The sequence below is a fragment of the Hippocampus comes genome, unplaced genomic scaffold, assembly GCF_001891065.2.
Source record: "Hippocampus comes isolate QL1 unplaced genomic scaffold, H_comes_QL1_v1.1 scaffold174, whole genome shotgun sequence".
NCBI classification, from domain to species: Eukaryota; Metazoa; Chordata; class Actinopteri; order Syngnathiformes; family Syngnathidae; genus Hippocampus; species Hippocampus comes.
This window is the reverse complement of record NW_017805983.1, coordinates 842,827-856,174: the sequence shown is the minus strand read 5'-3', so window position 1 is coordinate 856,174 and position 13,348 is coordinate 842,827. Positions and strand designations below refer to the sequence as shown.

Here is a 13,348-nt window from a genome sequence, read left to right as displayed (position 1 = left end):
GTTGCGGGCCTCAAGTGGCTTGGCATGTGGATCACCTCCAAAAAGTGTCATTGTCATCCACTGGCTTCCACGTTTGTGGAATACTCACATCCCAGATTGCTGTTGTTGGACGGCACCACCAGTAGCTCGGCCTTGGGATTCTTGATGATGTCACGCCAATGGATGGTGTCCGCATGGCACAGGAACTTGTTCTGGTCAACGTAAACACCTCCATTCAGGATCTCTGAAAGGAGAGAAAAGCAAGCGAGAGAACTGAGCACACATCCACGAATATGTAAGAGTAGTACACAATGGCGGGAAATCAATGGCTCAAGGTTAACCGCAATAATCTCAGAGTTCCTGCATCGAGCACTCAAAAAAGTGCATCTGAGTGTGAAGATAAATGCTAGTGACAGAGCAGTTCAATAACACAGTGATTTCATAGTTCCTCCAAAAATAGAATTTTACGACGAAAACACACACAAACTCACACAGGAAAGTGCTATTTTCAGACTATTTGTGATTCATTCATTTTAACTTTCTTTATATGGGAGAGAAGGAAACATACAGACAATAGAAAAAAAAACTCTTGCAAAAATGTAGCTCACAGCAGTATGGGTAAAATTGGACAGAACAAGTATTCAACAAACAAATAACACATAGATATGTAAAATATCTGAAAGTAGCAGTAAAGCAAAGATAAATAAAATCTACTTAAAAAAAAAATCAACAAATGTTTCTGCATTGAAGTTAAAACATGCACAGACATAAAACAGATCAATGACATCAGTTTCAGATCAATCTAATTATTTTCCCCAAAAGATGGAGCCCGATATTAAAACTTTTTTTCTCATTTCGCTGAACCAAAATAAATGATTTGAATGGTAATTAAGTTGAACCAAGACAGAACCGAGATGTCTCTGTAGATCGAACATGATGAGTTTGAGCCTGGCGATGGACTCTTCAGACTGCACAGCATCACAAAAGGATTTTGAGAAGGAGCAGAAAGAAAAACAATCTGCAACGTATCAATCTTGGGATCAAGATGTAAGTTGCTCGTGTTTGAATGATGAAGCAGATGTCAGCAAAGCCAAACATCAAGTTCATAAATAATCGCTGCCAAGTGATCCTGTTGTGCTGGTTCTCGTGTGGAAACCAAGAAAGCTCATTTAAGACCATTTTCTTGTGCCAGAATGCGTCTTCTTGTATTTCGTTGCTGTAAAAGTATTGTTTTGAAGTGATATTCAATCCATCCATCCATTTTCAACACAAATTATCCTGAAGAGGGTCGCGGGGAGTTGCTGGAGCCTATCCCAGCTGACGTCAGGCGGGAGGCAGACTACAGCCTGAACTGATCGGGCACATATAGAGACAAATGACCATTCACACCCACATCCACACCATCACTGAGTGGGAAACGATCCCAGGCTGCCCGCACGCAAGTCAGACGAGTGTACCACTGTATGGTCAGTGACCATGAAGTGTTATTGTTGGGCAATATTGGAATTTGCATGTTTCTATTGTTTTGTTTTTTTCTGAAAGGGTGGCCCTGAGTTTTGGTAAAATGTCTGTTTTCATTTTAAAAGAACAGCACTTCACAAACCAAAGAGCTGACCTTTTTGTTTTTGTTTTAGATCAACATTACAGGAAAAAAAAAAAGAAATGGATTTTCCGAGTGGTATTTTTGCTGTTTTAGTTGTAGCTGTAATTAATTCTGAAATAACAATGAAATGGCAATTAGCATAATGATTTCATGTTTACTGTCGCCACATTAAGAAAATACAAAGGAGGATTATACTGCTCGGATTCTGTTTAATAAGATTTTGGGCAAAAACTGGGCGTCTTTTTCCCCAGGCAAAAAAAAAAAAAAAAAACAAAAAGAGCAAAAAGCACAAACTGACAACATCCAAAAAGTGCTCACATCGCTATTGACCTGCTTCACCTCACTGAGTCCAATGAAGCGGTCTTGTACTGAAACTCTGAAGCTCGATCGCAAGAGTGATTCTCTTGCAAAGCCGTCTTCCTTAATAAATGCCTACACATGGACTACCTGTAATGAATCCTAATCCCTTGCCTTGTTACTATTACAGATTTTTGAGAGCGATGAAATGATGCCTCAGTAATCCCTCCCCCAGTCACGAGCAGTGACCCGTATGAGAAGGAGAAACAACATCAGTGTCCTTCTCCGACTGTTGTTTAACCTAGTTTAGGGATTTAGATGCAATCACCTCTCATCCTCTTCTCCGAGAATCGAAATACTGTACTGCCAGATTCTACACCCACACACACACACACACACACACACACACACCCACACACACACACACGCACACACGCACACACACACGCACGCACGCGCGCACACTGATGAATTAAATTTCATATAAAATGTAACAATGTGCTTTAGATTAGAGCTGGATTAGTTGACGGGTATTAGCTCCGTGGGCTGATTATTAACACGAAGACAGTTGGGTGCATGACACACACACACACACACACACACACACACACACACACACACACACACACACACACACACACACACACACACACACACACAGAGGAAGCTAATCATCACCATCCGAAATCATGATTAACGACGCAGGCCTTAGTGAAGGCACAGACATCTATTCCAAGCCCTCTTAGAGGTGACATGTCGCTCTGTCTGCCCATTGAACGGCCTGCAGCCTTGGCCTCGTGTAATCATGTTCCCGTCAAAATGGACAATTTATCAGGGGGGTGTTTTCCATTCGTGAGGGGAGAAAATAAAACATGCACTGGCTCAGCTTTATTCAAATCAGGACCACACAGTTGTCATGCAGTAATGGCGGCAACGTTCATGATGAAATAAGCATTCGAGCATACTGGAAGTAAGACTAAAGTCAAACGAAAGTAAATAACGGAATAACAACCATGTACCAATAATAATAAAAAATAGGTCAGAAAACCAAACTGAAGAAACACAAAATGGAGAAAGACCACCTCCTAGCGATTGGTGACCACAAAAAAATGCATTCTTATTTCACCCTTGTGTTGTGTCATTACTTGGAGCAGCGTTTCCCAACAATTATTGACATATGCATGGATTATCTTGTTCTGCCTGTTACTTTATGTTGCTTGCATAAGTAGATGAATCCAATATCCATTATGTGTAATCAATAAACGTTTTCAGACTCAGTGAAATTACATTTTTTTCCCCCCATGGCACATCTGATGTGCTCTCACGGCACGGTGGCTGTGAATCACAGTCTTCGAGTCCAGCACCCTAACATTCGAACTGCCCCGCCCCCACCCCACAACCTCCCACCACTTCCGCTGCCCGCCTGCAGAGCTTCGATCTTCCCAGGTCAGGCAGGGAGATCGACACTCAGCCACCCGCTTGTCGCGATGTCCCTCACCCCCATTACCAGCCCACCCCATCGTCATCCGCACTCTTGTGATTCACAAGGCGGTCATGAAAAGCGTAGGAGAGACGGGGAGGAGGAAGAGGAGAGATGAGCGCAGATTGAGAACACTGATATGAGGAGAGGTGGAGGTAAAAAATGGTGAGGGAAGCTCTGAAAATCAATTCTGATAAGAAATTGTGTGTAAAGTAATAAAGCTTCAGCGTGCAGACTTTGACTATTACTATTTTGTGATGGCGAGGTCAGATGGTTAGTTCAAACGAGGAGTTGCAGCTCTGCATGTTAAACTGATCCACTCCCACGTTGACATTGCTTTCTTCTCCAATACGTTTTAAGCACGGGCACCATCTGTGTAAAAGAGATCACTTTGGACCCCTCAAAGTCAGTGCTGCAAATTGAAAATAATATTTTATAGGGCTCATGGTACTCATGAGAATCGTCATTTCACACCCTTGTGGTGTGCCTGTTTACAAAATGGAACTAAAATGGCATTTGTTGTTAAATAATTATCTGCAAAATCGAGTAGGCTGCAAAAGCTTGACTTGAGCACATTGTCCTCATTCGTGTGGCGAAAAGTAGGCCGGGAGAAGCTTTTATCTCCCGTCGACTTAATTATTGTGTTATTTTTAAATCAATGTCACAGTGTCTGTTTATTTTTGTCATTTAAAAAGTTATTTATTTCACTTTTAAATATGTAAACTTTTTCTTGTGATGGTGCTTAACTGCTGTCAGTCATTTTTTTTGTCGTAATTTTGGGAAGATACATTTGTTTTTTTGTGATTGCTTTTGAATATACCGTATATATCTGTTTTGTTCGTAAATGTTTCGAGTGTTGCGTGAAACACATTGAGTTGCCTTCTGATGAAATGTCAGATGTAAAACTAGTATTTGATCAAAATGAAGTAAACCGTGCTAGTGCAGTGTTGGAAATGTCATCATAGTTTAGCTGTATTCACTCACTTATCCTTTATCGCAACTGCTTATCATAAATGTGACTAATGAGAAAAAAAAACATGCTAAAAATCAAGACATCTCAAATAATGACAATAAACACCCACGCCCTACCGCAAATAGACCTGTTACAACACCACAAACTATGATAACATAAAATTTCCTGATGGTTTTAAAATGTCTTAAAGGTTTATTTTTTAAAACAAAGCACCGGAAGTGTGTAAATGCACAAATAGTCAGAAAAAACTCCCAGTAACTTCCACGAAACAATCTCGGCTAAACTTAGTTCTTCTGACACGAAACAATCTCAGTCGAGATGTATAAACTTCAATAATACTTCTTTGACACCAATTACTACTTTCCTACAATCCCGGGCTTTGGAGCTATAATTGTGAAGTCGTGTTGCACAATCATAAATGAACAGATACGTTTCTAGAGAAGAAAAATGTGACCAGGTGAATTTGGAAGGAGCGATTTTTTTTTTCTACAAGGGATGATTAAAAGTGGGGCGGCCAGGTGGCCCAGTGGTTAGCGGGTCGACCTCACAGTGCAGAGGTCGTGGTTTTGATCCCAGCTCCGGCCTTGCATGTTCTCGAGGGCCTGCGTGATTATTCTCCGGGTACTCCGGCTTCCTCTCACATTCCAAAAACATGCATGGCAGGCTGATTGAACACTCCAAAATTGTCCCTAGGTGTGAGTGTGAGCTTGAATGGTTGTTCGTCTCTGTGTGACCTGCGACTGGCTGGCAACCGGTTCAGGGTGTCCCCCGCCTACTGCCCGAAGGCAGCTGGGATTGGCTCCAGCACCCCCCGCGATGCTTGTAAGGATGAAGCGGATCGGAAAATGCATGGATGGGTGGGTTAAAAGTATTTGAAGTAATGTCGCAACACTATTTTAGGATATAGTTTTGGAGTAGAATATTAAGGAAATAGTAATGAACTCTGCTCTTTCACCAACTATGTTCATTCTACGCTCATTCAGTGGAGCAAAGAGCTGCTATTCTGAAGTCGTTTGTGGACGATGATTGAGCCAGCGGCAGCCAGAAACCGTGATGCTCTGCAGGGAGCTCACTGATGAGCTTTCATCAGTGCTGCTAGCCACTTGTCCCACATATCTTCCTCGGCCTAATTATGCTGATGAATAAAGTCGTGATAGCGAGCCGCTCTCGGCTGATGAGCCCACGTTTTCATGCTTGCTGGCATTGTCTTGTAGGGTGTGACACACAGATGAGCATCTGAGCATTAGGAGGAGAACCTAGAAGTGGAGTTGGTCTTTTCAGTTTTTTCTTTTTTCTTGAAAAACAAGCCCAGGTAGAGTAAAGCCCGCTGGCCTGCCAGGACCGCTTCCGATACAAACCTCTACCAAAACAAAATTCCACTGACACTCACTTTTCCATTTCACGGCAAACGATCATTAGCAAGGTTTGGATGGATGCCGAAGACAAAGCCGTACATCTGTTGGCAAAGCTGAGGAGTTATGTGGTTTCTGGGATCCTCCCAGGAAGGCACCTTGTACTTTTTGAATGAAAAAAGATGCGTGTGGCTTCTTTAATCGGAGGAGAAAAAAAAAAAGGAAATCATTTACCAAACATCCGTCCACCTGTGACCAAGTAAAGTGTTTCTGTGAAAGAAAAAAATCACAAAAATGGTGCAACATGAAAAAAATACAGTGTGACTTTTCTTTGTAAACTTGCTATGTATTGATTGTGGCTTCATCTCAGTCACCCACTGACCACTTGTGGTTTATTTACAATTTCACTGTCTAGCACAGTGATCCGAGTGGCTCCCAACAAATGCACGCACAACTCGGGGAAACTCAAACAAATTGCATGCATTTCAGCAGACAACTGCTTCTTTGGGGAACAGCAGACACCACTTGAAATGGCAAAAGATCCCTTGCAAATTCATGAAGTGGTAGCGAGTGTGTGGCACTCAGCTTGGAGGAATAGAAAGCATCCAATAGCACAGTCATTCAACAGAGACAGAACCAACTGGCATCCATCCAGCCGTAATGCGGGCAGGTCCACCCTGGACCTGTTCGCCAGTGAACAGCTGGCATCCATTTTTCAGGTGTTCACTTTGAACCTCGCACACGTGACGCACCACGAGAACAAGATGAATACCACAGAGTTGGATACCATTTCTGTTTTAAAAATCTTTTTCATCCTCCACTTGGAATGGTCACTGGCATAGGTTTTGACTGCAAAAACAAAAGATATTCCCTCCATGTATTTTGGAATTGCAAATAAATGTCCCATTTGGGTAAATATCTGCATCACTCGACAATCTAATTGCAACGTATTACAGTAATTGCAAGGACTTCAAGATATCAAACTGAAATTTAACTCTGACTGTGTTACAGCTAATAAAAGATCCAACACAAGAACACAATCACAAATTGTGCCTTTACAAAGATGACGTCCTCTTTTGACACAGGGAGGTATTAATCTTACAACATATTTATGATTGATGTTGACAGTGATATCATCACTGCACTGTGTACCAGGACACATTTCTCATATTCATTTCAAGTTGTTTCACAAATATGTAAAGGGCGCTCGATCTCACTCGACCAGTGGTTCTTAACCTGGGTTCAATCGAACCCTAGTCTCAGGGGTTCGACAGAGCCTCTGCCATGGAGATTATTAAGACATGCCCGATTCAACATGTCAATTAAGCTGGTTCATTTTGTGCACAATTAAAAAATGTATGCAGTACTTTATACTTGTACTAATTCTGTTTACTTTTTTTCTGTTTTTAATAAATGCGTTTTTTTTATGTCTTGAATTTGTAAAAAAAAAAAAAAAAAAAAAATCATACTTTTTATTTTTCACGAATGAAGTGTTCGGCGAACGTGCATATGAACCAGTTGGATTCAGAACCTCTAACAAGGGTAAGAACCACTGCACTAGACTGTGTAGGTGTATCTATTAAAGTGCTCAGTTCTATTTGATTTGAAAAATAGCTGATTTCTGTCATGTGCCTATTTGAGTAGACAACTATTCCAGAGAAAAAGCTACGAGCGCAGAGCAAGTGGTGTGTCTCTGAGGAAGCCATGTGTGCAACTGTGCGAAGCACTCCACTGTGTGATGCCTTCGAGCATGTTTGCTCAGACGAGCACGGGAGGGGCGGGGGGGGGGGCTGTTGAGAAAGAGAGCAGATGATTTGAAAATGACTTTTCTGATCTTATGAATCACAGCTTTGACAGCAGACCACACACAAGCCGCCGGTAGACAATGCAAAAACGCCAACAAAAGTGACGAATCAGCAAAACGGCCCCAGAGCAGACCAGGACCAAATGAACTGTCATTGTACTGCAGCTACGCATTTTCAAACGAGTGTGGTGTGTTTTGATAAAAGTCACCATCTTTGCGAGTTGAGAAAAACTTAAATGATCTTCATGGAGAGAAGGTGAGTCTCTGGAGTCTCATTTCCCCACTTCTCCATTATTACCTCTGCCATCCAAAGAGTTATTGTGCTCAGTGACAAATGGGAGAGGAGCTGCGAGGCACAGACAACGCGGGGGTGGTCCCTTTCACAGTACTCCCGCACCCCTTCTCCGGCAGGCCACAGTGCCACCACTTCCTCCCTGATAATTGTGTTTTAAACCCCCTGATTAAATTTCGCAGTCTCCAATGAGATTGTTTTTGCTACGAGTCCTTATGAAAAATGCTTTGTGCACTGAGGACTCCGTGTAGGAGGCAGGAGATGACACTTTTGTACACGCCAAGCCTTCAGTGGACACTAAATTCTTGCCATCACTCTCACCACCCACTTTTATGTTGCTCCTTCCCTTCCACTCTTGACAACCGACTGAGATATAGCCACTCCCATTTTTAACCCTTCCTGTTCTCAACCCAAAAACATCCACAGGCAAAGGCAATTGTGTCAAGCTATTATATATGGCGACGCTGACAAATTCATCCGTTTATCCATCTATTTTCTATACCGTTTATACTACACCCTAGAATGGTTGCTAGTCAAATTGCAAGGGCCGTAGACACAGGACCTGAGCAGAAAGACACATCTAACCTTTATGCCACATTTCTTTAAACGGTAAGTCAATCCAAAAATGTTTTTTGTTTCTTTTTTCACAATAGAATGTTCTCTGCTGCTCCACTAGTCTGAAGATGACAGCAAAGGTATGCAGCAGAGGTTTGCCCAGGGAGCAAAACGAGCAACAAAAAAAGAATGTATTACTAGCGTGAAGCTCTTAAAACATCTTCAAGTAGTGTATGAACTTTGTTTGTGCTCTGTTGCTTTAATATTTGTTGCAGTAAAGGATTGTGGGTAATGTATCTCCTTTCGAAAAGGTTGGTCAGAAATAACCTTTGCTAAAGCTGGCTTAAAGGTTGAATCCAGGCACCTCTCCTAAGAATTTTTAGAATTCCAACAATCCTACCCTCCAAGTACTTTGGGTCATCTCACTCAGACGGAATAGAAAAGGAAATTTGTGAGGCAAAAACAATACTCAGAAGAGGGCCAATGCGACTGTGCCCAATGACCTATTTAGAACCTTCAACCTAAGAAGCATGTTTTTGGGTGTTGGGAGGAAGCTGCAATAGCAAGAGCAAACCCATGCAAGCACATAAAAAGCATGGGAATGTCACACAGGAAGGCCTGAGCCCAGATTTGAACCAACAACCTCGTAATTGTGAGGCACATGTGCGAACCACAAGGTCACTGTGCAACCATGAAAAATGTAACTGGAGATGCTGCAGAAGTTGGTGGGGCGGGGGTGCAGCCGAATAAGTACGCTTCTGTGTCCACTTCCCTGCATCTAAATTAAGTCATGGCCCTCCAATCAGCACAACCCAAACATAGACTGTGCCAAAAAACATGAAAGCAGCTGAATGCTAATCATGCTAATGAGCAAAGGCGGTTGACCAATGTGTTGTCACGATGGAGATTTGAGGAGACAGTGTAACCACACCAAAATTGTTTGGTAAAGCGGAGTCAAGTCAAGTACAACTTTATTGTCAAATGTGCTACAGCACAGATGAAATTTCCTCCCTCTTAAACAGACAACATACAACAAGAGGAGCCGCTGCGGGTGCCTGCGCCGCAATCAAAAGAAAAGTTAACATAAAATGACAAAATAATGCAAGACAACACATTAGACAGAGACAATCGTGCAATCTTAACCACTTTCCTGCATACACTTTGTTGTCTGAAGCAGTTACAGATGAAAGACGAGCGAATCAAAGTGTCCTTTTACCAGTGGATCAAAGACGCCAATGCTGAAATGTGCACACGTCTCCTACAAGCTAAGCTTGAAAGCAACAAGAAGCTGTAGCATCCATTAACGAAAAAGAGAGATTGGCTCTCTTCTCCTGTCCCATGTAAATCCGCTTCAATTCCAAGCCGCGACTCCCAGTTCCACATACGCATCGGCGCTCTGTGCTGACCCTCATTTCTTCTCATTGTCGGCTCCTCAAGCCATGCATCCATCCAGCCGCAGACTGTCCATCAGCACCGACCTTTTCGCTGAAAAAAGCGGGGCTGTGAAAATGCTGCCTATTTCAGGTCCAAGACACAAGCACCCCGGAGCTGTCCATCAACGACAGTCAAATGGCGCCGACATTCCTCCCAATCAAAATCAGTGCTGGTACACGCGTGCCGCAGAGAAGGCACAACCACCAAGCACAGATTCTTCTTTGACGAATGTCGTGGCCAAAAATGCTGAAAACAGTCCACATCAGGTCCACACGACGTAACAACAACACTATGTGACAAACAAAAGACAAAAACAACAAAAAAACACAAGGCTCTTGAAGAGCACTTGCCGACGGCTGCCTACTCAGGCGCCATCTTGGAAAAAAAAAAAGTAATCTCGTAAAGTCGTAAGTAATCTCGAAAGCTCAAAGTGGTCAAAAGTCAAGCTTTGTTGTAAAGTGTGTTGCAAAGTGAGGGAAAAGCAGGATCATCTCCATTCTTTGCTATTTTTATAACATGAGTGGTCACAACCTTGGATAATGACTGAACAATGAACAATAAAGGTCTTGCGGTGGAGGATGATAAACGCCCACATTTAGATTAAATTAGTCTGATTGATGAGCACTGGTCAAAATTAGAGGTCAAATTCGTCAGTAGCCTCTGATTTTTTGCCGATTACCATTTCTAAACTTAGATGGCATTGAGAAAATGAAACATTAAAAAAAAAAAAACCTTGACTAACTACTTCAACTGCAAACACTCAGTGGAAAATTCTTTTGATGACCCTGTAAAGTGAACTCAGAGATGTGTCTTAAAATACATTATACTGCACTTTTTTGAAAGTGAGGTTCGAGACCAGGCCGGCCCTTGAATACTGAAAATCTGCATGTAATTGACACCCATTGAAATGCATTGCTGTGAAACTTTAATTTGCATTTTCCATGAAAGCGGGAGGGAAACGCAAACAAACAAAAATGTACTTAAAACCAATAAATAAATAAACAAATACATCTGTAAAACTGAATGACGCTTATTAATTTGGCTGCTATTTTGCTGTTCAAAGTTGAATGGTGGGTCTTATTCACCGTCATGGACGTGATAATTAGTGATTAAGGCAGGGGTGTAAAACTCATTTTTGCCACGGGCCACAGTGTAGTTGCCATTTCCCTTGGCGGGCCATTATATGAAAACATATAAAGAAGTCAAGAATAATCATTTTCTTCAACTATTTAAGTGACTGAAATGAGGGGTTTGGTAACATGAAAATGCCGACAACAGCTCTCATTTATTACATATGAAAATTTTACATTTTGTTACAGATTTTAGGAAGCATCATGGAAGTTGACATGCTTGATTGGCTTTCGCGGGTCACATAAAATTATGTGGCGGGTCAGATTTGGCCCCCGGGCCTTGAGTTTGACACCTGTGGACTAAGGAGTGACTCAGCAATGGCTTTCATAGTTCTAAGCGCCAACCGAAGCTCATTGCTAGCTAGCTTCTAAGGTGTAAGTTGCAACTGCGTGTAGGACACATAAGTGCCTTGCAGCACGTAAACTTGGGCTCATCCAGCCCAGCGATGCTTTTTTTGGACTGTGTCGGTGGTTCAGCTATAGGAAATACTAAAATGTCTGTGATTCACAATCTTGCTATTCAATGTGGTGCGCAAAATGCCAATTTTGACTTGCAAACTGCAATGTCAAATTGCTTATTTATTGCCTTTTATCAGTCAAAAGTGTGATACTATAAATGAGATGTGATAGTGGAATTGCACCCTTTACACCAAAGGGGTTGGACAGAAAGCCCTGCTGACACATCCCCTCTGCAAATGAGTCCTTAAATATGATCAAATGCAAATAAAAAAGGGAAATTGGAAGCAAAGCATAACTGGGAAAAAGACAAGGAATGTGGAATGACACATTAGCATGGTTTGCATGTCAATTAATGCCATGGGTTCGTGTCACTGTGTGGCAGAGAAATGGCAGGCAACAACAGGCTGGAGATCCATCCATTTTCCGATCCTTTTTATCCTCACAGGGTCGCTGGAGTCTATCCCAGCTGTCTTCGGGCAGTAGGCGGGGGATGCACCGAACTGCCAATCGCAGGGCACACATAGACGAACAACCATCTGCGCTCACATTCACACCTAGGGACAATTTTGAGTCTTCCATTAACCTGCCATGCATGTTTTTGGAATGTGGGAGGAAACTGGAGTGCCCGGAGAAAACCCACGTAGGCACGGGGAGAACATGCAAACTCCACACAGGAAGGCCAGAGCCGGAATCAAACCCTGCATTTCTGCGCTGTGAGGCAGACATGCTAACCACTTGCTCACTAATCACTTGCTCACCGGGCCGCCCAGGCTGGAGATCATTGTGGCTAATTTGGTGACATTTCCCGGTGAAAGGAGAGGAGCAAAGCGTACTCGGCTTTACATAACACCCCAGTGCTTGTTATTCATGCTTTTTAATTTTGAAAAAAAAGGGGGGGGGGGTTCAACTCTCAGAAAATGTCCAAGAAAAAAAAAAAACATTTAACAAGCACACTGAGGCTTTTTGTTTGCCTTGCAAACAGCAGCATTTTCTGTGGGAGCAAAGGCAACGTTTGAAGGGATGCGATATGTTCTAATGATGAGCGCCTTAACGATGACACAAGATCCATTTTTAATATGTTCCAGCCCTCTTTTCTCTCACTCATTAAAAGCGCAAGTGACTATTGGTATTAGCCTTCTTTTTTTTGAGGCGGGGCAATTTTTCCCACTTAGTAAATATATAATGAAACACTGTATTTTGAAGAACTTTGTCAAAAGACACAACGTAAAACACTGTTGTCATCATGAAGGATGTGTTCAATAACATCGCTGTCATCAACATTTAATTGTTTATGTTAAAAAAAAAGTCTCCACTGCAAATTTAATACACTAGGAAATATAAGAAAATAATTGGCATATGCTTAATAATTTTTCACTTGATGGGTGGACAGACACACCAGAAACCCTTGCACACAAGCAATTAAAGTAAAAGTAAAATGTACTTCAAAAGAAAAAAGAACAGATGACACTTATCTCAAAAGTAATGCTGAATATGTTACATTTCAAAGGCGATAACGCCATAATAAAGTGAATTACTTTCAAATGGCGAGCTATAAATTTGGAGCCAGACATGCATCCATGCTTTCTGCCTACTCCCAATGGGACTGAATTCACAGTGGGACAAAGCTGCAGTCAAATTGTTGTGCTGTAAATACGGAATATACTGGATTCTACATACCAGCTGAGAGGCAACAAAACAAATGACAACCACGATCCATCCAGTCCAATGTGCATGGCGGCTTTCATAGGATGACTGAGTAGCCCGCGAGAATACTCCGCCTGCCGAATAGTGGTTCAGAAGGTTGAAATGGAAGAGCAGCAGCTCTGATGCAAACTAATTCATAGATCAGGCTGACATAACAGCGAGTGAGAACTGTTTCGAATGTGTTGTGAGTGTGTGTCATTAAAACGACCATTCTTCTTCTTCTTCTTCTCCTTTCGGCACGTCCCTATTCAGGGGTCGCCACAGCGAGTCAGTAATTTCCATCCGC

The 13,348-nt window shown here is 42.2% G+C and overlaps 1 protein-coding gene across 3 annotated transcripts in view; it reads right to left on the bottom strand.

Moving 5' to 3' along the window:
* Window positions 1-13,348, bottom strand: part of LOC109528703 (receptor tyrosine-protein kinase erbB-4) — a 168,366-nt gene that overhangs the window by 52,985 nt on the left and 102,033 nt on the right. For all 3 annotated transcript variants that reach the window (XM_019891625.1, XM_019891628.1, XM_019891627.1), the window contains exon 4: window positions 89-223. In XM_019891625.1, coding sequence (XP_019747184.1) covers window positions 89-223 — 135 coding nt within the window. The remainder of the gene's footprint in view (window positions 1-88; window positions 224-13,348) is intronic.